Raw genomic sequence first — 26,701 nt, 5'->3', positions numbered from 1 at the left:
AGCCCCTAATCTTATTAACCCATATTGAGGTTACGTGAGGTTTATTTGCTGGCAACCCAGTCCTGGGCTTGAAGCTTGTTGCAAGAAGCTGTGGGTTCTTGAGCTGAGGCCATAAATTCCAGGACACCCGGCTTCCTAAATGTGGAGAAGTTGTTGTCACCGATTTCTTCACTGAGTGTTCCTAAGAAAGTCCAAGGGCCTGTCTTTGCCTCCCACCCACCATGCTGCAGGGCAAAGCCCACAGAACTTGAACAACTGGCCGAGCCCTTGGCGACACAAATGTACACAAGTCCTGGGAAAGGAAGAAACCTGATAGCAGTGTCTTGCTGGGCCCCGCCAGGCACCGTACTGGGGCCAGGCTCGGGCACCAGAGCAGTGGTGGTAGACGCTGCTTCCCGGAGGGCCAGTTTCCTGTTCAACAACACGAGCTGGAGTTGGGGAGCGCGTGATGGACGCTTTTGAATGGGCTGCTAATAATATAACAAAGTGGTTTTTCGTGCAGTGTAATGTTTAATATCTGCCATACAGCTGTTGGGGCACAGTTACACACGTGGGCCTAGGGCAGCTCTTCCACCATAGTTCTCAGAGCTCCCGAGAGCGGCGGGGGAGGAGTCAGAGATGGCTGACTCAGCATTTCCCATCCGGGTCATTCCTTCGTCTCAAGGACACTCAGATGTCTCTTTCTACCTGGGACGAGAGTCCGATGGGTGTCCAAATGTCCTTCTGGGAGAATTAGAGCCGGGAATGTCCCCTAGGCAGCACCAAAAGCCTTATTTTCTCTATACTGAAATTCTTAGGACAGCAGTAAACCCAGAGTCAGTCAGGGCCGAGGGGAGGTAGGGCTGCCCCTGTATTCGGCCTCCAGCCAGGCAGGAAGGAGCCAGTCTGACCAGCAGGGGCCTGGGATGCCAGTGAAACCAGTCTGTCTGCCCCTGAAAGCTTCCTTTTTCTCCCTCCTAAAGGAGATGGAACTTCTCAGGAAGATGGGCTGGCCACAAATCTGATGCAGACACACCCCGGGAACAGCGCTTTGCAGGGTGGGTCTCTGGGGTGGGGGTGGGGTGGGAACTTACTCCCTGAGGCCCTGAGGACCCCTTGCCCTCCACTGAAGAGAGTGTTGTCGGCGAGGGGTCCCCAGAGGTTAGACTCTTGTTGGATCACTGCTCCTCATCCCAGCACAGCAGTGTCCTACATGGGGCTTCCCCAGACGGGCGCCAAGGCTCACTCTGGGCTTGCTCGGTGACCGAGAGCATGCGAACATGACACAACTTTTTTTTTTTTTGGGGGGGGGGGTGCCAGGGACATGATCTCCTGCCCAGAAATTCTCTTGCTCTACTATTAGAGAATTCCTGTGCGGAGTCTGCAGTGTTTTGGAAGAGTCCATTATCCTTAGGAAAGTTTAACTGCCCCCACCTTGTGACACAGCAAGCAGAACGGCCGGCCTGTCCATCTTGGCATTAAACAGGGCAAAAAGAAAAATCAGCACGGCCATTACCTTTTTCTAATTCCCTGGTGACGCTTGGGATATAGAACAAAGCGGAAAGAAGCAACTTAGGTAAGCACTAAGGAGGGCAGCCTTGGGGAGGAGCCAGTAGTCTCGGGTGGAACTGAATTCAGGAGCTGAGACGCAGGTCCTGGGCTCACCCTTGCTCAGCACCCCAGATCCACCTGGAAGCTGCACGACCCAGAGCGTGGGCGGGAGGGGCTGGCTCACCCACCTCTGGAGTCAGGCATTCAACAAACATTTCAGGGACCCTACTCTTTAAACCCACCACCGAGCACAGTGTAGGAGGGCAGCCTGCGTGGGCAGGTCGGACTTCCACAGTTGGGCAAAGGGGGAGGTCCGCGTTTCCTGGAGTCCGCTACACAGAGTTCAGGAGGGGGGGGCCCGGGGCCATCAGCCCGCCTCTGGGGCCTGGCCCGCGTCTGCACCCCCGGCCTCCACCTGGTTGCCCTTGCCCAGCTTTTTCAAGCTCTCCAGGAAGGCCTTCCAGGTCTCGGGCACGCTCTTCTCCAATAGCCAGCCCTCGCTCTCGCCTTCGGCCTCCTCCATGCTGGACACGCCTTCCAGTGCTGTGTGCAGGTAGCGTAGCCCAACTGTGATGGTCACCTGTGGGCGAGAGGAGACTTAGAAATCTGGGAGAAGTAGCTGGCGGCTGACCTTCCGGGAAACTGGACGCTACCAGCCTCTTCCTCCCTGGGACGGTTGACTGGAGGAGGGCACAGTCAGGTGAAGGTGAAGACCTAGGCCCACCCACCCCGCCCCACCCCAGCCTCACCTCAGGCCCTTCCCTGCTCCCCCTGCAGCCGCCCTGGGCTTCTGTGGGCGTGCCCCCACCTCATCCTTCCATCTACATCTCTACCATTTGCTGTGCCTTCTGCCAAGACTATTGTTGCTCAGATGGACCTGTTAGTTCACCTTCAACCCTGCTATTCTCAGTCCCTCCTGGTCTTCTCTGGTCCCCTGCTCCCCCCACATTCTCCCCCGCCCCGCCCCGCCCCATCCCTCCCTCACTGGTGGACACACACTAGACGTTCAGGAGCTGTGCTGGATGGGATTAGAGAGTTCTGCACACCTGCCCGGGACGGGGATGAATGGTGCTAGCAGTGGAGCCTGGGGCTTTGCTCACTACACTTCCAGCGCCAGAATGCCTGGGTTCCAACCCCAGCCCTGGCCTACAGCCAGTCCCGGGCCTGCACAGCCTCAGTTTAGGCATGTGGTTTGCAGATCTTCAGACGGAGAGGTGCCTGCCTCGTGCAGACACTGGGGTGCCTCTGCAGGTGTGCAGCGCACAGCACGGGCAAACTTCAGCTGTCATTGGACATAGCGTGCTAAGTATTGTCACGTATTCCATTAGCCAATTGTTGGCTCTCTTCTGCTTGGATAGCATGGTAAACTCTATGAGAGGGAAGACTAGGCCACCCCCAGAGACACCCTCCTGGAGTGTCCCAGCTCCTATAACAGTGCCATCAAGTGGTGGGTGAATATCTCTTCAATGGCAATCCTACAGTGTATAAGTACAGCTGTGCCTGATGATGGTAACTGTTGGCATTATTTTGATGATTGGCAATTGGAAGTTTAATAAAAGTTGTTTACAGAGGAAAGGGTCCTCTCCTCCAGGAAGTCCTCTTGGTGTGAGTGCATCCACTGTGACCCCTTCCTGCTTTCGAAAATGAGACTCATTGCTGTATGAATTTTGCAGTGGGTAGCAGCGCCCCCCTTTGGCTGGAGGTACATCATCTCCTCACTGGATTGTGAGGCCCGGGCAGCCAGGGCTGAGGTCAGAATCCTGTCATTAGCTCGGTCACCCTTGTGCCCGTCACCCTCTGCCCACCAGAGGCCTTGAGAACAAGTCGAGAGCATTCAAATCCCCGTTCCCAGAGAGCTGATCCTCGGCTTAAGCAGTCGGTGGATTCCTGTAAAGGCGGGGGAACAGCGAGGCAGCCAGGGCGGCGCCATTTTCCCGCTGACTGCTCTTATCCTTCCAGGTTTCTCGTGGGTCTCAGGGGACGCAACTCCTTGCAGCAAGCGTCTCTCCTCCTCCCATCCCCTCGCTCCTGAGACAGCCTCGAGGGGTCAGCAGTCGGCCGTGTCTGCCCGAACAGTAAAGCGGTGCCTCGCGGTTCACGTGCTGGATCAGACGGGGTGTGGCCCAGCGGGGGCTCGCACACCGCGTGAATTCCAGCAGCGACCACGGCAACCCTGCCGAGCAAGGTTTCTAACGGGAAAGGCTCCCGTGCCCCGATCTGGCTTTGTGCGGAAGTGTTATGAGGGTCTGGCTTTTCTGTTGTCAGAGTAGCTTACAGTAGGCCCCAAGTCACCTCCTGTGCCACCTTGACCCACCGAAGCCCTGCGCGTGCTCTCGTTCAGCACCAAGAACAGCGCCTCTCTCCTCTCAGGGCATGGACCCCACAGAGAGGAATCCCCCTTACAGAGGAGATGAGAAGGAATTGGACCACAGGTGAGTGGTCACTGCCCCCGCCCCTGTGGAGCAGCACAAATCCAAACACCCCCGATGGATATATTGTACAAACTGCCCCCCACGGGTCCCCGAAACTAACTGTTGTCTCCATATAGCAGAGAGGTGAAGTTGCTTTCCAGAACCTCAGAATCAAAAAGTGGAGGCACAGGCAGGGCCTCCGAACCTGCTAAGTGGAAGAAGCTGAAGACAGAAGGTTCCAGATCCCACGGATCTGGTTATACCAAGGATCAGAAATGAGCCTGACCCACAGAGGCAGCACTCAGCCTGGGGGCGTGAGGGGCACCTGCTCAGAGGGTGTGAGGCTTTCCTTGGGGGTGACGGAAACATTTTGGAACCAGATGGGCTGATGGTTGCAGGACTGTGTGAATGTTCCAGACGCCACTAACTGGTTCACTTTGAAATGGTAATTGTGTGTTCTGTGAATTTCACCTGCTTACCGAGTTTCATTAAATGTGGCAGGAAGGAAGGAAGCAAAGTAGCGGCACCTGGGATTCCAGCCCAGGCTGCTCTGATCCACAGCCAGGCAGATGTCCCGGATGTCCGGTTCCCAGGAGAGAGGGGTCTCCCGTTAAACCCTCCCCACCAGCCGGGGGCTGGCACAGGGCCTACCTCAAAGAGCCAGACAAACAGCGTGACGACACCCATGGAGTTCATGAGGCTGCTGTAGTAGCTGAGCAGGGCGTCCCGGCAGCCGCGCACCCACAGGTTGAGCTCCTCTGTCTGGTGGTCGTAGCTGTAGTGCGCCGAGTTGTTGGTGAGCTGGTACTGGATGCAGGGCCGGGGAGAGTTGGGGTTGCAGCAGCTGAAGGGGACCCCGTCCACCAGGTAGCGCCCGTCCACGTTGCTCTTAATGCGGCTGGAGGGGAAACAGGCAGCTGGAGGCAGCCCTCACCCCTGCCTCCGGAAACCTTGCACCTTCGTTCCCTCTCTCCCTCCCTCCTCAACTGCTTCCTGTGCGCCTGCTGTGTGCAGCCACTGGTCTAGGCACGGGAGATGGAGCAGAGAACACACAGCCTGTGGCCCTGCCTGTTTTCCAGCAGGCAGAGCAAGTAACTAAGGAATCCAGGAGTTCACCCAAGCGCTCTGTGCATCGCCTGGCCCCGGTTTGCACTGACAGGAAGAGCAGCAGGCCAGGCGGTGGCCAGGGACGAGGTCTGGCCAGCATTTGGGGCTACTAGACATGAGCTGCCAACTCCTTCGCCAACTCTTTCCCCCTGCACAAGTCAGCAGAGCCCCCTCCAGCCGGATGTTTCCAGAAGGCCTGATCAGCCTCTGGGCCTGTGCAGAGGCAGGAGATGGAGACTCGAGGCAGGCATGCCCTTGCCTTGGACAAACTCCACCGCAGCCAGGTGGGAGCTCCTTACTCACCTGGAGGACATGGCGGCTCACCTGGCCCACCGGGCTGACGGGCAGGGCTCCCAGCTTTGCGTGTCTGCATCTGCGGATGTATTGTTCAGAGCACACCACACATGCACATGGGGTTTAGAAATCAAAAGGGTCTTTAGAGTGGGAGGTCACCCCTTCCTCTCTTGCAGGTTGGGCACCTTGCACCCGACCTGGGCGTGGTTCGCCAGGGGTCCTGGTGTGTCAGAATTCACCAAGCCACATGCACACTTAAGAAGACTTATGCACTTGACCATGCACTGTTGCCCTGAGTGGAAAGGCTACCCATGAGCAACGTGTCACATGATAGCAGACTTTTACGATCCAAGAACACAAAGCATGTAACTGTTTAAAACAGAAATTCTTTTCAAGGATGTGCACTGAAATGATAATGATACTCTAAACCATATGTCCAAGTTTAGCTTCTAAATAAAAAATCTCCTTAACACAAACTCAGCCTCCACACCTTCTTGTCGCTCAGCCTCTGGGTCACCTCCCTGTGGCCAGCTCCACCTGTCAATCAAGGAAGCTTCAGGCGTGGGTGAGCAAACACAGACGCTGCAAGTGTGGCTTTTCCTGAGAGCTCTTCAAACCCAAATAGTAGCTGCCTTGAACCTTAGCAACATCTGGGAGATTGGTTCATATCCGCCAGTGGGGATGGCCGGGGGTTCTCCCTGTGTGCATGGCCCATGGGTTCCTATGGGATCTGCCCAGTCCCCTACTGATGGGCATTTGGGTTTCTGACATCTTCTGTTCATACCAACATGGACACGGGTCCTCCTGCTGGTTGCCAAATCTATGTAGAGGGTAAAGCCCCAGGAGAGGCATCTCTGGGAGCTGGCCAGACCCCTCCCCTGGGGAGTTGGCCAGTCACACCCTGACCAGCTGGGGAAAGAGAGCCCGCCCCCACAGCCACACCCCTACAGGTCCTACTGCTCTTTGCCAACTTGACAGATGAAAAGGAGTGGCTTGGGAGTGCTTGGTTTCCCTTTTTCTATGCCATTTAGCCTTCCTTTTCTATGAACTCTGTTGGGATTAAGACCTAGGGGAGGGGCTGGCATCATGTTGCACTAGGTTAATCCTCTACCTGCTGCGCCAGCATCCCATATGGGTGCTGCTGGTTCTAGTTCCGGCTGCTCCTCTTCCGATCCAGCTCTCTGCTATGGCCTGGGAAAGCAGTAGACAATACCCCAAGTGATTGGGCCCCTGCACCCACATGGGAGACTGGGAAGAAGCTCCTGGCTCCTGGCTTTGAATCAGCACAGCTCCAGCCGTTGCAGCCATTTGGGGAGTGAATCAGCAGATGGAAGACCTTTCTCTCTGTCTCTCCCTCTCACTGTCTAATACTACCTTTCAAAAAAAAAAAAGACCAAGGGAGGCCACACATGGGGGATTATGGCCACTGTACCTCCATATGCCCTGCCCTCTTGGGGCAGGACCTGCTGCCAGGAGAACAGGGTGATGCTAAGAGCAGAACTGCCTGGGTTTGCTATCCTGGCTCTCCCTGCCTCAGCTTTCCTTACTGTGAAACAAGGTTGAACACAAGGCTCGCAGGAGAGTGCCCGGGAGGTAGCAGGTGCAGGCTGCCTCCCAGGCAGAGTGGCTGAGAACAGCCCAGCGAGCAGTGCGCTGTGGGGGAGGGGAGCGGGGAGCAGTCACTTGTGAGTTGGCGGCACGGCTCTCCCTGGCTCAGGGCAGCAGCTGGGAACTGCTCGTCTGTCACGGTCACGGTCATGGCAGAACCTCGCCCTGCTCAGCACCCAGCCTGTGCAGGGGGCGGGGTGGGAAGACTGGGTGGGAGCCTGTCCGAGGGGCCTTCAGCCTGGGGCTCCCCTCTTGTGCCGGCATAAGTGAAATGCTCTCTCCATGCCACCCGGACACACACCCCTCAGTGTCGGGGTGCTTCTTCCCTGCAGGCTGGCACCGGAGCCCGGCCCCCGCACAGAGCCCACCTGAGCCGTTCCCAGCGGCACGATGAACAGGTAAGGCTGGGGGCAGAATTCAGGTCTCCGGTCTCTCAGGCTGTGTGTGTGAGCTGTCAGTCACAGCCCTGCTGCCCCCCGCCCCACCCCCACCGTCTCCCTAAGGCTCTCCTTATTGATTTGTGTTTGTTTCTCCAGATTTGCTCAGGGCGCTGCCTGGCTTGGCTGGGGTAGTGGCCCAGTCAAGAGCCCAACAAGCCCCGGGAAATGCCCTCGGATATAAATAGCCAGCTCAGCTCGCAGCCTAAGGAGCTCGCCTCGGCCTGGCTTAGGAGGCCGGCAGGGGCCTTAATCTGTGGTCGGAAGGAGGGCAGGCACTGGGTAAACAAGACGAGGTTGGTTCCAAAGGGGAGAGCCCAAGGGTCCCAGGCTGGGGCCCAGGGAAGCCCCACTTCTACTGTGCTTGGCTGCCTCGCCCTATGCCAGCCTGGGCCCCGCCCTGAGGGAGTGCCCAGTCCGAGGTGGGAAGGAGACACAGCCTTGTCCTGCAGGACTCTGACGGGCGAAGCCCCAGCCTGGCCAAGGTCTGCCTCCCCAAGGCGTTCACAGCTTGTTCAGGAAGAGCAAACAGGGCCCTGTTCTCTGTGGGTGCCTGGAGAGGGTGCTGAGGGGCGGAGGTGTGCGGCCAGCTTCCCCTCAGACTGGGGGGCGGGGACCCCAAGCCAGGCTGTCCTGACTGTGACTGCGGTTGGTGTCAAGACCGCTGCACTCCCTCTCGCTCTGCCTCTCACCCCAGGGCCCTCAGCCCTACTTGTCCTGAAAGCAGGGGGAACATTAAAGGGACCTCAGGAGCTGGCGGGAGGCCTCATGTCCCTCCCAGGGGTGCAGGATGAGGCCAAGAGGGCGCTGCTCCCTAAACTGAGCCTGAAGCCACCACCGGCTGCTGGGGAAACCCAGAGGACAGAGCAGGTGCAATGACCCCAGACGTGAGCAGTTCTTCCAGGTCAATGGCACGGTCTCTCCAACACACACGAGACAGGAGAAAGGTCACTGTCAGCTGTAGAAAGGACACAGGGGGCAGAACAAGCCCATACAAAGCCTGCGCTTGGTTTGGATCCCTGTTTGAACAAGCCGCCTGTCAAAGATTTTGGGACAGAGACATTGAACACAAACTAGGTATGTGATGATATTGCGGAGAGCTTCGCTGGTGTCATGGTTCTTACACTTATGTTGCAAACAAAAAGGCAAAAGCAAAGCTTCCTGGTCTGTTGGAGATGCCGTCTCAGGTGTTCACAGGTGACAGGGAAGCTGTCTGGGATTTCCTGTAAGATGCTCAGAGCGTGGGGCCAGCACTGTGGCGCAGCAGGTTATGCCACTGCCTGCAACACTGGCATCCCATATGGGCACCAGTTCGAGACCTAGCTGCCCCATCTCCGATCCAGCTGCCTGCTAATGCGCCTGGGAAAGCAGCGGAGGATGGCCCAAGTGCTTGGGCCCCTGCACTCAGGTAGGAGGCCTGGATAGGGTTCCTGGCTCCTGGCTTCAGCCTGGCCCAGCGCTGGCCATTGTAGCCATCTGGGGAGTGAACCAGCAGGTGGTTCTCAACAATGCTCTTCTCTCTCTCTCTCTCTCTCTCTCTCTCTCTCTCTCTCCTCTCTCTATAACTCTGCCTTCCAAATAAATAAAAAATAAATCTTAAAAAAATAGATACTCGGAGTAGTAAATGTGTGTGTTTGGAGAGGCTCAAACGAGAAAAGAGGCTGATCTCACTAGCTGGTGGTTATGCAGGAGTCCATTATCATCTTCTCTCTACTCAAGAATGTTGGAAATGCAGTAAAATAAGGTTACAAAGGCACTGGTTGAGGGCCACACATGTGTATCCCCGGTGGCTCACTGAGTGTTAAACTTGGACTTCTGAGCCCTGGCTCCTCCCTCTGAGGCCTCCCCCAAGGGTAACACAGAGCTCGTCCCTCTCTTCCTGGCTCACCCAGGGCCGTCAGGCAGCAGAGGGAGATGCAGGAGGTTAAAGCACAGGGGTGGCCGCAGGGAGCCTGGGGTGCTGTTTCCGGTTTCTCTGGGGTCTCCTTGTGATGACCTGGGCCCTGGGATCCCATCTCAATCCAGAGGTGATTTTTGAGCCGACCTCATTTCTGCCCGCCCCTTCCAGGCCCCCCTGGGGGAGGAAGTGGAGAATAAGGAGACAGAAAGGAAGGAAGGAAGACGAGCGAGAAGGCCGAGATGCCCCTCTCCCCAGAGCAGCCCTGCACTCAGTCAGCAAACATCCATTTAACCCCAGTCTGTGCAAGATGGACGGCAGCCTGGCGGGAAGCGGTGGCGTGGGGTGGAAAGAGCTGGACTTGAATGTAACACTCCTTGTGTCAGGGCCCGCGCTGTGTGTAGTGGGGAAAGCCGCCACCTGCAGCGCTGGCGTCCCCGTTGGGCACAGGTTCCAGTCCTGCTGCTCCACTTCAATCCAGCTCCCTGCTAATGCACCTGGGAAAGCAGCAGCAGATGGCCCAAGTGCTTGGGCCCCTGCCACTCATGTGGGAGACCCAGATGAAGCTCCTAGCTCCTGGCTTCAGCCTGGCCCAGCCCTGGCTGTTGCAGTCATTTGAGGGGTGAACCAATGGATGGAATGTGTATGTCTCTCCCTCTCTCTCTCTCTTCCTCTCTCTCTTCCCCATATACAATTCTTCCTTTAAAAAATAAAATAAATCTTTTTTTTTAAAGTGTCCCCGCCAGCACTATGTGATATTAGACTCGCTGAGGCCGGGAGCTCCTCCCGCAGTTCTGGGGAGGCTCTGGGTGTGCAGACCCCACCACCACCACAGTCAGGCCTAGGTTGGGGGGTGTCACAGGGCCAGGACCTCCGCTCCAGTTGGCCCAGCCGGGAGCGCCTCCCACAGAGTGCCCCCTCAAGAGGGCCAGCCTCCCTCCAGGCTCCATCTGCACTTCCTCCAGACTGGCCACCCTCTGACCAGCTCAGGGCTCCTGGGCTCACCTCCAGGCTCAGAGAAGAGAATGGGGCTCACCCCAGCCTTTTTGTGGGCTGGGGTGAATCCTCTGAATTTGGTAGAAAAAGGAAAAAAAGACTTTCTTTGAAAAGAAGACCTTGGTGGGTGACAGCCCTCCCCCACCCTCGCCCTGGACCCTGTGTCTGCCATCACAGTGCCAGCCCTGGGAATGCTGCCCGGGAAGTCCCGGCCTTACCGCTTCCTGGTGCCTGGGACCCCAGGAAAAGGCTCGCCGTTCTCCAGGGGGGCGCTTGGGGAGCCAACTCTGTCACCCAAACCTCATCCTCCCCCAGGAAGCCCTCAGGCTGTGAACGTAAAGCCGTGTCAGTGCCCTCCTCACTCCTCCGTGTTTCCTGCTGCTGAAGCCCTGGGCCTCAGCAAACCCAGCTCGGAGAAGCTTTCTCGCTCCACTGCCAGGCACAGCCACCGGTCATTCATTTAAAAGTCCAGGGTCGGGCATTCAGTGTGGCAACTGATGCCGCCTGGGATGCTTGCGTCCCACGGTGCAGTAACTGGGTCCCGCGACCAGCACCAGCTCCTGACTCCTCAGCTCCTGCTGAGGCAGGGCCTGGGAGGCAGCAGAGGACGGCTCAAACACTGGAGTCCATGCTTTCTACACAGGAGACCCTGCCCCGGCTACTGTGGGCATTCGGGGAATAAACAGATGGCTGGAACATTTCTGTCTGCCTTTATGTTTCAAATACATAAAATTAATTAATTAAAAAAAATTTTTTTAGTTCTTGGAGAAATGACTTGATCCTGTGCCTGCCAAGGTGCCCGTCTCGGGCCGTGCCCTCAGAAGCGCAGACCATGACATTGCTGTGCTGTAAGGAAAAACGCATTTCAGTTCTAGAGCTGTGCCTTCAGGCTGGCTTTGGGGAAAGCCAACAGATGCGTTTTCTTCCAGGGCAAGTAGCCTAAAGGAGCCAAGAGACAGAGAGACAGAGAGGCAGGCAAAGGGCTCAAGAAGGCCCACGCCGGTGCTACTCACGAAAGGGGTAACACCGTGCCATGGGAGCCCCAGATGAAGCTCCTGGCTCTGGGTTTTAACCTGGCCCAGCACTGGCCATTGCAGCTTTTTGAGGTGTGAACCTGCAGATGGGAGATTTCTCCCCCCCTACACACACGCACCCCGACTCTACCTTTCTAATACAATGAAATCCTATAATAAAAACAAACATTCATGGGGGCCGGCACAGTGGCATAGCAGGTAAAGCCACCGCCTGCAGTGCCGGCATCCCATATGGGCGCCGGTTTGAGTCCTGGCTGCTCCACTTCCAATCCAGCTCTCTGCTGTGGCCTGGGAGAGCAGTAGAAGATGCTCCTGGCTTCTGGCTTCAGATTAGATCAGCTCCGGCCATTGTGGCCATCTGGGGAGTGAACTAGCAAATGGAGGACCTCTCTCTCTGTCTCTCTCTCTCTCTGCCTCTGCCTCTCTGTAACTCTGCCTTTCAAATAAAATAAATAAATCTTTTAAAAAAAATCCACTGCACGTCCATGCATTCAGGGCAGCTTCTCAGATTACAGAATGGACACTCAGTCGTGTTTCCACCGTGGACCAGTTAGCAAGACCCGGTTGGAACGTGGGAACATTCACGCCATTGGTTACTTGGGGGTGGGAACCCGGCTGGAGCTTCCTTTGCTGCTTGTTTCCCTCACGTTGTCCCTGTACTTCCGGGGGCTGGCGCTGGGGGACGTGTCCAGGTCAGTGCAGGGCGGTTGACCGCACAGGTGGAGTGGGGCGTTGAGGCGGTTTTGATGGAGCTACATGTTTGCCTGAAAAATTTGGATCCGCAGGCCACTGGGAGTGGAGGAACCTGGGTAACTTCTCCCCTTGGGACAAACAGGGATTTGGATTACAGAGAGATTTGCCTTCATCTCTCCAGGGGCTGACTCTGCGCCCAAAACAACCAAGGAAAATGACGGGGGGAGGGGGAGAGCTGGAGACCCCTTTCTCATCCGCTAGGGAACGCGGGCTCCACTGTCAGCCTCTCCCACCCCCAGCAATTCTGCTCATCCCCTGGCCTTGCAGCCTGTGGGGTGACTTAGGCAAACCACGCAGTGCACTATCCCCGCCAACCAGCCACAGAGCAAGGGCAGCGCTTACAACACGGCCCCCCCGCTCCCCGGGATTTGGAGCAGTAATCTCCACCCACAAGAAAACAAAACCCCAGGCAGTGACCTTCACTCTGGTGAGGGACAGCTAAGCCACCACCTGGGGCTTGAAGCGTGTTCTGCCGCTGGTGTACCCAGCGCCCGGAGGTCAAGTCCATTCTTGTTCGATGATGGCCAGCCTCACTCACCCTGGCCTCAGCCAGGGTAGGGGCCAGTAGGACAGAGAGAGCGGCTGGCTCAGGGCAAGCCCCCTGAGGGTGGGCATCCTGGGAGGGGCTCTTCCCCACTAACTTTCGGGAGCCACCGGCGCCCCCTGCAGCCCACCACAGGGTTTTATTTCTATACCCGCCAAGAACACGGTTCAGACATCTGCTTTCACGTGGCGTGCGCCAGGCCCTAGGAGGTGACCTTCAAGATCACCGGTTCTGTTGCCTTCATTTCAAAGACCGGTGAGCGAAGGCTCAGGGTGCCCGGTGACCTGCTCAAGGTCACACGCCAATGAACCAACAGAGCCCAAACCACCACCCGGATCTGACTGGCCCCACTCTATCCACTGCACCTGAGAGCAGACATGTCAGATATGCAGAGGCAAGAAGGTGGGAAAACCAGAGAGCCGCCTGGGAAGCTGAGACTTCTGGGACCGAGCCCATTGACTTTGCGTGCCTGAGATGAGCTGCCGAATAAAGTCGTCGTCTTATGTGATCTGTGTATGCCCCCATTCCCACCTACAGGCACACACGGCTGCTAGGTCTTCCTCCCTGGGGACTCCCATCCTGGGGACTCCGGCCACCCCAGCCCAACAATAGGTTGACCCATCTGAAGCTGGCCGTGTTTAGGGGCCAGGGATGTTAGAATACGGGCAATAGTAAATGAATGGTGCCCTCAACGGGGAGGGAGAAGCACGGGACAGGGGCAAGGAGTGGGACAGGAGAGGGTGTCCCCCGGGGAGCCCTCAGGCCACTCACTCTTTGACTTCTTTGGAGGAAAAGTCCAGGTAGCGGTTGCTGATCCACTGAATCTCAAACCAGTCCCGGAAGCCGTTGTTGCCACAGCACTTGAACTCGATCTGCAGCATGTCGATGGTCTTCTTCATGAAGCAGCGGCCGGGGGTGTCCGTGTCGCGGTAGTACTTCATGCCGCTCTTGAGTCCCTGCGCCAGGGTGCTCTCCAGGGAGCCCCGCAGCAGGAAGCAACAGAGGGCCACGAGGAAGAGGGCCACGTTGAAGAGTACGCAGACGGCCAGGTATGGCTTCAGCCAGGGCTTCCACTTGGCGTACTTGGCGGGATCCAGGGCGTCGTAGCAGATCTTGCCGGCCAGCGAGTTAAAGACGCAGGACAGCAGCCCCATGCTGATCAAGGAGTTGGGCACGAAATGGCTCTCCGAGTGGTTCATCACCTCGCTCCGCTTCCGCAGCTCGATCTTCAGGAACAGCCCCAGGCTGAAGAGGACGATGCCAGCCAGCACCGACAGCCAGTTCATGAGCCAGAGCCCTTGGGCCAACTTGACCCGCTTCTTCTGGTCGAACGTGACTTTGAGCAGCGCCATGCTCGCCGATGCGCTCTGGGCAGCCTCCTGCAACACAGATCCCGACCTCAGCGTGCTCAGGCCCTTGGGGAGGGTGCAGTGGGGCCACCCTGCATGCAGCCGCCCTGGGGGTCGCCCATGTCGGGGCCCCCCTAGCCCGGGACCCCCGTTAGCTCAGGGGCGGAAGCGGGGTCCTCAGAGTCACGGCACACACAGGGGCTGGTCCTTCAGCTTCCTTCCCCGCCGAGAAGCGACAGCCTGAACGCCGTGGATTAAAAGTGGGAACTCCAAGACATCCCACTAATCTCTTTAGCCCGGTTCATCCCATTAGATAAAGCTGGGCCAAGCTCAGAATATGGCCAAAAGGAGTCCCCAGGGCCACGCTGGACCAGAGCGCTCTGGGCTCAGCTGGGAGAACCAGGAGTGGAAGGGCCAGGGGGCCAGGGGTGGGCTGTGTGGGGACGGCTGGCTCAGAAACGGCCCCGGCGCGCCCCGGCCAATCTCCCTCCAAGTTTGTAACTTGCTAGTACACAAAAGACCTGGCTTCTTCCCAAGCTGAAAAAGAAATGACAGATCCTCAGAAAACATTCACAATGCTCAAAATAAAGAATTAACATGCAAACATTTCTAGGCTCCCACAAACCCACAACCAAAAGACCAACAATCAACACAGGAAACAGGTGGTTTCTTTCTCCTTTTTTTTTAAGATTTATTTTATTTATTTGAAAGTCAGAGTTACACAGAGAGGAGAGGCAGAGAGGTCTTCCATCCCATGGCTCACTCTCCAGTTGGCTGCAATGGCCGGAGCTGCGCCGATCCGAAGCCAGGATCTAGGAGCATAGCAGAGAGCTAGATGGGAAGTGGGGCAGCCGGGACTTGAACCAGTGCCCATATGGATGCTGGCGCTTCAGGCCGGGGCTTTAGCCCGCTGCGCCACAGCACCGGCCCCAACAGATGGTTTCTAACACAGAATCTGGGGAAGATCTTCCACCGGAGCAGCCTGCCTGTGAAAACCACAACAAAACAAACTTGATCTCGGGCCATTGCCACTGCCTTCACAGGTGCACCAGCAGGGAGCAGGATTGAAAGTGGAGCAGCTGGGATCAAACTGGTGCCCATATGGGACGCCAGCACAGCAGGCGGCGGCTTTACCCACTGTGCCACAGTTCCAGTCCCAACTCTGCCTTTCAAATAAATAAATAAATAAATAAAAGAAAGAAAGGAAGGAAGAAAAGAAGGAAGGATCCCTTGATTTCTTCCTGTTTTGGGCAGTTATGAATAAAACTGCTCTGAATATCTTGCATGGTCTTAAATTTTCAACTCATTTGAATAAACATCTGGAAGCCAATGTCTGGATCATAGAACAAGAATATGTTTAGTCCCGGAAGCAACTTGCAAACTGTTTTCCAAAGTAGTTGCATGAGTTTGGATTCCCATCAGCAACAAATGAGAATTCCTGCTGCTTCACGCTCTCACCGGTGTTTCTGGTGTCAGGGGTTTGGATTTTAGCCATCCTCATAGGTGTGAGCGGTATCCCACTGCAATTTGCCAACAACATTTGATATGGGGCATCTTTTTTATGCATACTTGCTGTCTGTACCGGGAAACTTCAGAAAGTTCGTGGGAAAGTAGACTTGAAACCTGAAATTTTTTTGGTTTTAAAACATATATACAAAGGGTCTTTTAAAAGTCCATGGAAAATGCATATTATAAAGAATTTATGCACAAGTTTCTATTTAAAAAAAAAAGATTTGCTTATTTGAAAGGCAGAATTACAGAGAAAGAGAGACAGAGTGAGATGTTCCACCTGCTGGTTCACTCTCCATATGGCTGCAATGGCCGGTGCTGTGCCAGGCTGAAGCCAGGAGCTTCATCTGGGTCTCCCACATGGGTGCAGAGGCCCAAGCACTCGGGCCATCTTATGCTGCTTTTGCAGGCCATTAGCAGGAATCTAGATGGGAAATGCAGCAGCCAGGATTGGAACTGGCTCCCATATGGGATGCTGGCACCACCACCCGCTAGGCCACAGCACCAGTAACCTCAAATTTTTTTTTTTTTTTTGCACCAAAATAAACTGATCTTTTAATTCAATTTTTCTACCCAATATGTTACTCTTCTTTGGCGAATTCTCTGCTCAGCACATTTTCCCATTCTTTAGTAGGGTTGTTTATTCTCTATAGAATGTAATTTTTAAAAAAGATTGATTGATTGATTGATTGATTTGAAAGGCAGGGAGGGGGAGAAGGAGGGAGAGAGAGACTAATCTTCCATCTGCTGCTTCACTCCTCAGGTGGCTGGAATTCCATTAGGAATTCCATCAGGGTTCCCCATGTTGGGGGCAAGGGCCCAAGAACCGGGGCCACCTGCCACTGACTTCCCAGGTGCATCACCAGGGAGCTGCATAGGAACTGGAGCAGCCGGGACTCAGACCCAGGGACTCCAAGATGTGATGCAGGCAGTGATTTAACTGCCTACTCCATGTGTTAAAATTTATAATGCAGGGCCACCACTGTGGCTCCACTTCCAATCCAGCTCTCTGCTATGCCTGGGAAAGTAGCTGAGGTTGGCCCAAGTGCTTGGGCCCCTGCACCCATGTGGGAGATCCGGAAGAAGCTCCTGGTTCCTGGCTTTGGCCTGGCCCAGCCTGGGGTGTTGCAGCCATTTGGGGAGTGAACCAGTGAATGAAAGATTGATCGATCTATCTATCTATCTCTATCTCCTTTCCAAATAAATCTTTTTTAAAAAATTTACGATGTGGGGGCTGGCACTGTGGCTCAGTGGGTTAAGCCGCTGCTTGGGATGCCTACACCGCCTGTCAGAGTGTCTGCTCCGATTCCTGGCTACTCCACTCCTGATCAGCTCCCTGCTAATGCGCCTGGGGAACGATGGATGATGGCCCAAGTCCTTGAGTTCCTGCCACTCATGTGGGATGGAGTCCCAGGCTCTGGCTTCAACCTGGCCCAGCCCTGGCTGTTGATAGCATTTGGGGAGTGAAAGAGGATGGAAGATTCTCTCTCTCTCTCTCTCTCTCTCTCTCTTTCTCTCTCTCCGTCACTCTTCTTCTTCTTCTTTTTTTTTTTTTTTTTTTTTTTTTTTTTTTTTTTTTTTGACAGGCAGAATTAGACAGTGAGAGCGAGAGACAGAGAGAAAGGTCTTCCTTTCATTGGTTCATTGGTTCACCCCCAAAATGGCTGCTACAGCCGGCACGCTGCGCCCATCCGAAGCCAGGAGCCAGGTGCTTCCTCCTGGTCTCCAGTGCGGGTGCAGGGCCCAAGCACTTGGGCCAACCTCCACTGCACTCCCGGGCCACAGCAGAGAGCTGGACTGGAAGAGGAGCAACCGGGACAGAATCCGGCGCCCCAACCGGGACTAGAACCCGGGGTGCCAGCGCCGCAGGCGGAGGATTAGCCTAGTGAGCCGCGTTGCCAGCTGTCACTCTTCCTTTAAAATAAATAAATACATTTTAAAAAGAGAGGAAGACTAAACTCATAACTTTTCAAAATAATCCAAGGACCATAGCCCTGCAGGAAACGGAATGTGGATGACTGATGCTGTCCCAGAGACCCTGTTGGGAGCACACAGGTGAACAGGAGAAAAGTAACCGGGAGGAGAGGAAGACTTGACGGAGAACCAGCAAGAAACCTAAAAATAGTTCTACAAAGATAACCCTATTAGCGCCTCAGAGCCTTCCCCTCAAATGGCCCTGGGTCTGGGTGTGCCAGGAGGGGCCGAGCTGGGCCGTCTGCTGGCTGTGGGCGCCGCCTGGTGGCCACACACAGAATGACCCTCAGTGAATGGAAAAGGGGGCTTTGACATCGGTTGATTACCCTGCGTGTAAAAGGAAAACGACAAACACGTGAAAAGGAAAACGACAAACACCTGGGACGGGGCCTGGACAAGCCTTTCTAAGGGGAAACGAGGCGGGATGTGGTTATGAAAGTAAAGGAAAGCGGGCTCCGGAGGACGGGGTGGTGAATCTTCGGGAGGATGAGCGGCTGCCTCCCGCTCTGGGCCGATGGATGTGACCTAGGGGCTGTGAATCTGTGAGAGAACGGAATGGGTGCCAGGATCAAGGGCGATCCCTCGGCTGCTGTAGATTCCTGGGGCCGGCGGGTATGGCCGCCGGCTGCACCAGCCTCCCATGTGGACACAGGTTCCAGCTGCTCCACTTCTGATCCAGCTCCCTGCTAATGTTTCTGGGAAAGCAGTGGAAGATGGTGCAAGTGCTTGGGCCCCTGCACCCACATGGGAGACGTGGACGAAGCTCCTGGCTCCTGCCTTCAGATTGGCTCAGGTCCGGCAGTTGTGGCCATCTGGGGAGTGAACCAGCAGATGGAAGACCTCTCTGTCTCTCCCTCTCCCTGTCTGTAACTCTGCCTGTCAAATATATAAATAAATCTTTATTAAAAAAAAAAAAAAGAACAGAGCATCAGGGACTCAAACTGGTGCTCATATAGGATGCTGATGTCACAGGCAGCAGCTTAACCCACCGTGCCACAACGCCAGCCCCTGCTGTTTTTCTGTTGATCAAACTAGCTGAAGATGTTTGTTTCATTAGCCTTTAAAAAAAAATCAGTTTTGGGGCTGGTATTCGGTCTAGCTTGAGATGCCCATATCCTGTATCAAAGTGCCCGGGCTCAAGTCCGAGCTCTGCTCCTGATTGCAGCTTCCTGTTAATGCAGACCTGGGAAGCAGTGGTGACGGCTCAAGTCGTTGAGTCCCCGCCATCCAGGCAGGAGACCCAGATGGTACCCTTGGCTCCTGGTTCCAGCCTGGGCAGACTGTTAGACTGTTTCGGACGTTCATGGAATGAGCCAGCAGACAGGAGCAAGCTCTGTACTTTCTTCCTCTCCAGCCCTCTGCCTCTCAAATAGATTTAAGACTTGGTTTTTTATTTTTTAAAAAAGGTTTATTTATTTATTTATTTATTTGAAAGTCAAAGTTACAGACAGGGAGAGACAGAGAGAGGTCTTCCATCTGCTGGTTTACTCCCCAGAGAGCCACAACGGCCAGAGCTGGGCCAACAAGAAACCAGGAGCCAGGAGCTTCTTCCGGGTCTCCCACGGGGGTACAGGAGCCCAAGGACTTGGGCATTCTGCTGCTGCTTTCCCAGGCCACAGCAGGGAGCCAGACTGGAAGTGGAGCAGCCGGGACTCGAACTGGTGACCATATGGGATGCCAGCACTGCAGGCGGAGGCTTAGCCCACTATGCCACAGCGCTGGCCCCGAAAAAAATTTTATTTTTCAATTTAATGTTCTTGGGAAATGTCTGTAAGTATTTCCATCACTCAAGAACTTTGGAAGTCATTCAACATTCCAGTCCTTTTTTTTTTTTAATCTCTCAGATTTACTTATTTATTTGAAAGGCAGAGAAAGGCAGAGAGAGAGAAGACTGAAAAGAGACTCCCCACATGGCTGCAACAGGGTGGGGGGGTGCAGGTGGAAGTCAGGAGCCTGGAACTCTGTCCTGGTCTCCCACATGGGTGGCTGGCACCCAAGTACTTGGGCCACGTTCTGCTGCTATCCCAGGTGCAATAGTGGGAGCTGGATCAGAGTGGAGCAGCAGGGACTCGAACCAGCTTTACAGGCCACTGCTTAACCCACTGTGCCACAGCGCCATTCCCCAGTCCTGTGTCTTGGAAATTTCCATTACAGCTGAGATGTGCGGGGCGCCCCTCCCCCAGATTTCCTTCTTTCTTTCTTTTTTTTTTTTTTTTTTTTTTTTTTTTTGACAGGCAGAGTGGACAGTGAGAGAGAGAGAGACAGAGAAAGGTCTTCCTTCCATTGGTTCACCCCCAAAATGGTCGCTACGGCTGGCGCGCTGCATCGATCCGAAGCCAGGAGCCAGGTGCTTCCTCCTGGTCTCCAGTGCGGGTGCAGGGCCCAAGCACTTGGGCCATCCTCCACTGCACTCCCGGGCCACAGCAGAGAGCTGGACTGGAAGAGGGACAACCGGGACAGAATCCAGTGCCCCAACCAGGACTAGAACCCGGTGTGCCGGCGCCACAGGCGGAGGATTAGCCTAGTGAGCCGCAGCGCCTGCCCAGCTTATTTTTTCTTAAACATTTCCAAAGCAACAATGACTTTGCTGAAATCATTGCCTGCCTTGGAGGCGTCCTGGATTCTGTCTGATCACACTGCCATGCATTCTGAAGTTTTGCCATCGTGTGAATGTTGACTGCACCGGCACATGCCCTTCACATCCTATTCTTTCCCTCAAAAAATTTTGCCTACCAGAGATTGCAACAACTTGACCCCAGAGATTAGTCCATTCATTTTTCTTTCTTGCTGTTATTGTTTTAAAAAAAAAATCATGCTTCATTTTCAGAGACTGGAGGAAATCCCAGAAGACTTCCCAGAAGGGGTGACATCTGTCAAGCATAACATTTTGGCAAATGCATGTGGACCCAATCTGTGTGGTTCCTGCTTGCAGAGGCCAGGGAGCACGGCAGAGGGTGTTTGCATTGAATGTCTCCCATCGGCTCAGCCAGACCCATTCTGCAACCTCCTCCACCCTGCCCTGTGTCCTGGCAGCTGACGCACATGGACTGCACCCACAGCTTCCTTGTCCTGACGTTTCCGGCTGGGTTCAGCCACTGGAAGGCACGGATGGAAGACAGCGGCATTCTTTAATCCCCCCGGCTGTTCTCTGCCAAGCCAGGATGGACTGACAGCGTCCTGCCACTAGAAGCTGCAACACGAGTGTGTGCGTGTGTGTGTGTGTTGCGGGGAGGGTAAAGGCGGGGGGAGAGGGAGAGAGAGATCAGGGACAGTTCTGTCCCTTCAGCTCTAGGGATGAGGGCAGGTACTGCACCTTCTCTTACTGCTTTTCCTAAACCCTGCCCACAGCTGTGTAAATAGCTCTGCCCTAAGCTCTTCTCAAATGATCCACTTTGAATGTGGCAGCTGCTTCCTGCAGGGTTGATGCGGCGTGTTTGACTAATGGGCTTCAGATGAGACTGGCTGAGGACAGATGGGGGGAGAGGGGGCTTCGGGGCCAGGAAGTCCACCAGAGGATGGGAAACTGGGGTGTCAGGCCGAGAGGGACATCCTTGAAGGGAAGTATCTCGTAGCCACATGCAGAATGGCTTAGAGGCTGGAGACAGGAAGTTAGGAGACACTAATTACTGAGACAGAAAGATAATGTTTTGCAGCTATCAGATTGGCAAACCTCCTGTATTCTACTAGCACACTGTGTGGACAAGGACACGGAGAAGCAGCACCCTCAGACAGGGTGAGTGTGGGTATAGACGGATGAACTTCTGTTGGCCGATGTGACACTCTTTCAATACTGTAAGAGTTCACAACCCACCCACCCCATCATTTCATACCTAGGTACTTAGCCCTTGGACATAATCACATGCATACTAAATAATTTGTGCACAAGGATATTCACTGTAGCCTCTCTCTCTCTTTCTTTCTTTCTTTCTTTTTTTTTTTTTCCTTTTTTTTTTTTTTTTTTTTTTTACAGTTAAAATTGAAAACAGAACCAGGCGCTGTGGTGTGGCAGGTGAAGTCGCTGCCTGTGATGCCGCTTCCCATATGGGCACCGGTTCCCGTCCTGGCTGCTCCACTTCTGATCCAGCTCCCTGCTAACAGCCTGGGAAAAGCAGCAAAAGATGGTCCAAGTGTTTGGGCCACTGCCACTCCTGTGGGAGACCTGGAGGAAGCTCCTGGCGCCTGGCTTCAGGCTGGCCCAGCCCACGCTGTCGCAGCCATCTCGGGAGTGAACCAGCATATGGAAGATCTGTGTGTGTGTGTGTGTCTCCCTCTAACTCTTTCAAATAAGTAAATAAATCTTTTGTTGTTGTTGTTGTTGTTGTTGTTCGTTATTTAATGAGCTTCCCCTCCGAAATCAGAACACCAGTTTGTGAGGGTAAACTCCGTTCGTTAGAGCAAAGACAGACCGCAGGTATCCCTGGAGCTGCGGCACAGCCTTGATCTTCGGCAGTATTTGCGAATCCACAGCTTTCTGATCAACCTTGCGCTGCTCTGTTATCTCGTATTTCTCCTTCTCGGTGTCGAAGATCTCGCCTTCCTGGTGTCTGGGCTTCCGCAGCTTCTTCTTCTTGAAATAAGCATCGGTGAGATGCTTCGGGATTTTCACACCGCTGATGTCAATTTTTGTGGAGGTGGCGATGACAAATTTCTGGTGTGTTCTACGCAGGGGAACCCGATTCAGGGAAAGAGGCCCAGTCACAAGCAGCAAACCACTGCTCAACTGCTTCAGGAAAACCACCCTCTTGCCCCTGTGGCGCCCCGTGAGGATGATGAGGATGGTCCCAGGGGTGATGCTGGCCCGCAGCTTCCTCACGTGCTGACTGAAGGGCTTTTTGCCGTGGCTCAACAGCTTCCGAGGGACATCTTCGGTGGGATAGTACCGCGGCATTTTGCGAAGCTTGACCACCCTGGTGCCACCATTCTTGTCACCACCAACTGGTTTCGTGACGGTAGCCAGCACCTTCTCCCTCTTCTTCTTCCTTTCAATCCTGGACTTGGGAGCCGCGTACTTCCTCTTGTACAGGGCCTTCCTGGAGTACATGGCGGAGCGGGAGTATCTGCCAATCCCTCTCACCAGGACGGGGTTTCAGCTGCAGTGGGGCTTCCCCTTCTTGGGCTTCTTCTCCGCGAGGGTCTTCTTCTTCGCCTTGCCGCGGGCATGATCGGCTTTCTTGGCTGGAGATTTCTTGGTAGCGTCCGGCTTTGCAGCGGGAGCTTTTTCACCCGCCATCTTGCAAGACGGGAAAGAGAACTAAGCAGTAAATAAATCTTAAAAAAAAAAAAAAAAAAAGATTGACAGCAACCTTAATGCCCATCAGTTGGAGACTGGTTAGATGGACCAGAACACTAAGTGGCAGGTGAACAGGCTCAGTGATTCTGTATACACACACAGGGAGGTCCCCACGCACAGCGCCACTGACAAAGGCAACACGCGGGACAGGATACGCAGCAAGTGTCTGCAGGCGCGGGGAATAGATGCAGCACACGCGTTTATAAATGCAGAGGCTAAAAGGGGCAGAGTGAGCGCTCCCCAGAGATCTGAAGGGTAGGGGACCAAGGAGGGAGGGAATTTCACTGTTTTCCAATCTGTTTCTACCTTTGTATATGAACTACCTATGTTTATAAAAACAATTACACTGTCATAACCAAATCTCTATATGATGTCAGTTTGAAAAATTGGCTTATGTGTAATTTTTTTTAAGATTTTTTATTTAGGCCGGCGCCTCGGCTCACTAGGCTAATCCTCCGCCTTGCGGCGCCGGCACACCGGGTTCTAGTCCCAGTCGGGGCGCCGGATTCTGTCCTGGTTGCCCCTCTTCCAGGCCAGCTCTCTGCTGTGGCCCGGGAGTGCAGTGGAGGATGGCCCAGGTGCTTGGGCCCTGCACCCCATGGGAGACCAGGAGAAGCACCTGGCTCCTGCCATCGGATCAGCGCGGTGCGCCGGCCACAGCGCGCCGGCCGCGGCGGCCATTGGAGGGTGAACCAACAGCAAAGGAAGACCTTTCTCTCTGTCTCTCTCTCTCACTGTTCACTCTGCCTGTCAAAAAAAAAAAAAAGATTTTTCATTTATTTACTTGAGAGGTAGAGTTATAGACGGTGAGAAGGAGAGAGAGAGAGGTCTTCCATCTGCTGGTTCTCTTCCCAAATGACTGCCACAGCCGGAGCTGCGCCGATCTGAAGCCAGGAGCCAGCAGCTTCTTCCGGGTCTCCCACCTGGTGCGCGGGCCCAAGTGCTTGGGCCATCTGCTGCTGCTTTCTCAGGCCGGAGCAGAGAGCTGGATCGGAAGAGGAGCAGCCGGGACTAGAACTGCTGCCCATATGGGATGCCGGCGCTGCAGGTGGAGGATTAACCTACTGAGCCACAGCGCCAGCCCCTACATGTAATTTTCTCGGTGAGATAAGCACAACCAAGATGTACTCAAATTAAAAAAAATTATTTATTCGCATGCATTTCATAGATGCAACTTTAGGAACATAGTAATTCTTCCCACGGTACTTGCCATCCTACCTACACGCCCACCCCTAAAACAGAAAGTCTTGAAAAAAGGATCTGAGGGGCAGTGGGCTAAGCTGCCATGTGGGATAACTGCATCTCATATGGGAGTGCTGGTTCGAGTCCTGGCTGCTTCCGATGCAGCCTCCTGCTAATGCATCCTGGATCCCCTGTCACTTGGGTGGTGGATCCAGATGGAGCCCCAGGCTCCTGGCTGCCTTGGCCCAGTCCTGGCTCGGGGAGGCATTTGGGAAGTGAACAAGTGAATGGAAAATTTCTCTCTCATTCTCTTTCCCACTCTGTCACTCTACCTTTCAAGTAAATGAAAATAACTTTAAAAATTAAGTATTTGGATCTCTGAAGAGAATGCTCAGCTTGGTTACCGGCTGAATAAATGACCTTGCACTCTCGTGATCAGCACTCTAGCCTGAATATTTGTGTCCCTCCCACACAACATGCTGGGGCTGCGAGGTGGGCCTCTGGTAGACAACTGGTTGTGAGCACAGAGAACCCGTGAACCGGAGGAGTGCCCATATACAAGACTCACGGGGCCCACACTGTGGCCTAGCGGGTAAAGCTGCCACCTGCTATCCCATATGGGCACCAGTTCAAGTCCTGGCTGCTCCACTTCTGATCCAGCTCTCTGCCATAGCCTGGGAAAGCAGTAGAAGATGGCCCAGGTGCTTAGGTGTGGGAGACCTGGAAGCAGCTCCTGGCTCCTGACTTCAGATCAGCCCAGCTCTGGCCATTGTGGCCATTTGGGGAGTCAACCAGCAGATGAAGACCTCTCTCTCTCTCTGCCTCTCTGTAACCCTTTCAAATAAATATATTAAAATCTTTAAAAACAAAAGACTCATCCCATTCCTCACATCAACGACACAGGGAGAACACTGTAGCTTATGAGCCAGAAGCAGGCCCTCACCTGGAACTGAAATCTGTGTTTGGATTTGACTTTGGACTTCACAGCCTCCAGAACAGTGGGAAATAAATCCGCTGCCCTGAGGCAGCACAGTCCATGCAACTATGATAGCAGCCAGAAGAGCCGAAAGCAAACGGTCTTAGAGTTTCTGCGGTGCAGGGCGAGGTCAACATATGACATGAGGGAAGGCAGGCCTTTTAACAGTACCTGCTTCCTTCTGTGGCTGCTGCAGATCTGAGTTGGTTTGGGGTAGAGATTTCATCTACACAGTTCAAACTCTGGCTTGGGGTCGATAGAAATGATCCCGAAATGTTGAAAATGTGTGCCACGGGGTCAGCGCTGTGGCACAGCAGGTTAATGCCCTGGCCTGAAGCGCCAGCATCCCATGTGGGAGCCAGTTCAAGACCCGGCTGCTCCACTTCCAATCCAGCTCTCTGCTATGGCCTGGGAAAGCAGTGGAAGATGGCCCAAGTCCTTGGACCCATGCACCTGCGTGGGAGACCCAGAAGAAGCTCCTGGCTCCTGGCTTCAGATCAGCGCAGCTCCAGCCATTGTGGCCAATTAGGGAGTGAACCAGCGGAGGGAAGACCCCGCTCTCTCTCTGCCTCTCCTCTGTGTAACTCTTTCAAGTAAATAAATCTTTATTTAAAAAAATGTGTGTGGCATGAGCACAAGTCAAGAGGGAGTTTTGTGGAAGAGGAAACAGCTCTCGAAAGGAGCAAGAATGGAACTTTTTTAATTTTTCCAAATATTTTTTAAAGAGTTGATTGACAGAGGGAGAGAAAGGAGGATCTCCCATTCACCAGTTCATTCTCCAGATGGCTGCAATGGCGAGGGTTGGACCAGCCTGAAGCCAGGAGCCAGGACTTTCTTCTGGGTCTCCCATGTGGGTGCAGGGGCCCAAGAAGTTGGGTCACCCTCTGCTGCTTTTCCCAGCCCATTGGCAGAGAGCTGGATTGGAGGTGGAGCAGCTGAGACATGAGCCTGTGCCCATAGAGGATGCTGGCATTGCATGCAGTGGCTCCACCCACAGTGCCACAACACTGGCCCCAATTATCCAAATATGGGGGGGTTAAGGGTGTGCTAGTTGAATGGCTTTTGTTGAGTGAGGCTGGCAGAATTTGGACAGAACATCATAAGCTTCCGTCAAGGGGGAAAGGTCTGGAGTGGGTGGCGTGAAGAACGTGGAGCAAGCATTCCAGAGGTGCAATGGGCTTGCCGGGCAGCACCTAAAGCTCAGCCGAGAGGAGCTGGCGTCGGTTAGGGTTCAAGCTGTCACGATGATGACTGTATTCGCTACTGCAAACCTCAGGTTTGCAAAAGATCTAAGGAATTGTGTTAACTCTCCTACAAAAATGATCAGCCCAGAGGAGCGGCTGATGTGGGCGAGTTAAGCCACTGCTCAGAGGCCTGGGATAAGTCCTGCCTCCACTTCCCACTGCTAATGCATACCCAGGGAAGAGGCAGAGGATGGCCTAAAGTATTTGGGCTCCTGCCACCCATGTGGGGGACCTGGATGGAGTTCCCAGCTCCCAGAGTTGGCTTGGCACAGCCCTGGCTGTTCTGTGCATTTAGGCAACCAGTGGATGGAGGATCACTCCATTTTCTGTTCTCCCTCTTTCAAATTCCTAAAACTTAAAAAGAGTAAGTTAAACTCAGTTCACAAATATGAACTGCAAACCATGAGGACACTGGTCACAGCTGCTCATGTGCAGATTACGTCTGAGAATCGCGTTAGTGTTTGTGTTTTTTTTTTTTTTTTTTTGACAGGCAGAGTGGACAGTGAGAGAGAGAGAGAGAGAAAGGTCTTCCTTTGCCGTCGGTTCACGCCCCAGTGGCCGCTACG

The 26,701-nt window shown here is 54.3% G+C and overlaps 1 protein-coding gene and 1 pseudogene across 2 annotated transcripts; both read right to left on the bottom strand.

Moving 5' to 3' along the window:
- Window positions 1-1,275: 1,275 nt before the first annotated feature.
- On the bottom strand, window positions 1,276-14,187 carry PRPH2 (peripherin 2). Its single transcript, XM_051840819.3, has 3 exons — window positions 13,383-14,187; window positions 4,593-4,839; window positions 1,276-2,110 (listed from the first exon to the last, which is right to left on the bottom strand). The coding sequence occupies exons 1-3, from the start codon at window positions 13,961-13,963 to the stop codon at window positions 1,898-1,900; spliced, it is 1,041 nt and encodes a 346-aa protein (XP_051696779.1). The 5' UTR covers window positions 13,964-14,187; the 3' UTR covers window positions 1,276-1,897.
- A 7,574-nt stretch (window positions 14,188-21,761) lies between these two features.
- On the bottom strand, window positions 21,762-22,698 carry LOC127493194 (large ribosomal subunit protein eL6 pseudogene; annotated as a pseudogene). Its single transcript, XR_016234605.1, has one exon. The product of XR_016234605.1 is annotated as a large ribosomal subunit protein eL6 pseudogene (transcript).
- Window positions 22,699-26,701: the final 4,003 nt, after the last annotated feature.

This window comes from Oryctolagus cuniculus, chromosome 5 (genome assembly GCF_051225735.1).
Source record: "Oryctolagus cuniculus isolate XC-2025 breed Fujian yellow rabbit chromosome 5, ASM5122573v1, whole genome shotgun sequence".
Taxonomy (NCBI): Eukaryota; Metazoa; Chordata; class Mammalia; order Lagomorpha; family Leporidae; genus Oryctolagus; species Oryctolagus cuniculus.
The sequence above is the reverse complement of the archived record's forward strand: the minus strand, read 5'-3'. Positions and strand labels throughout refer to the sequence as shown.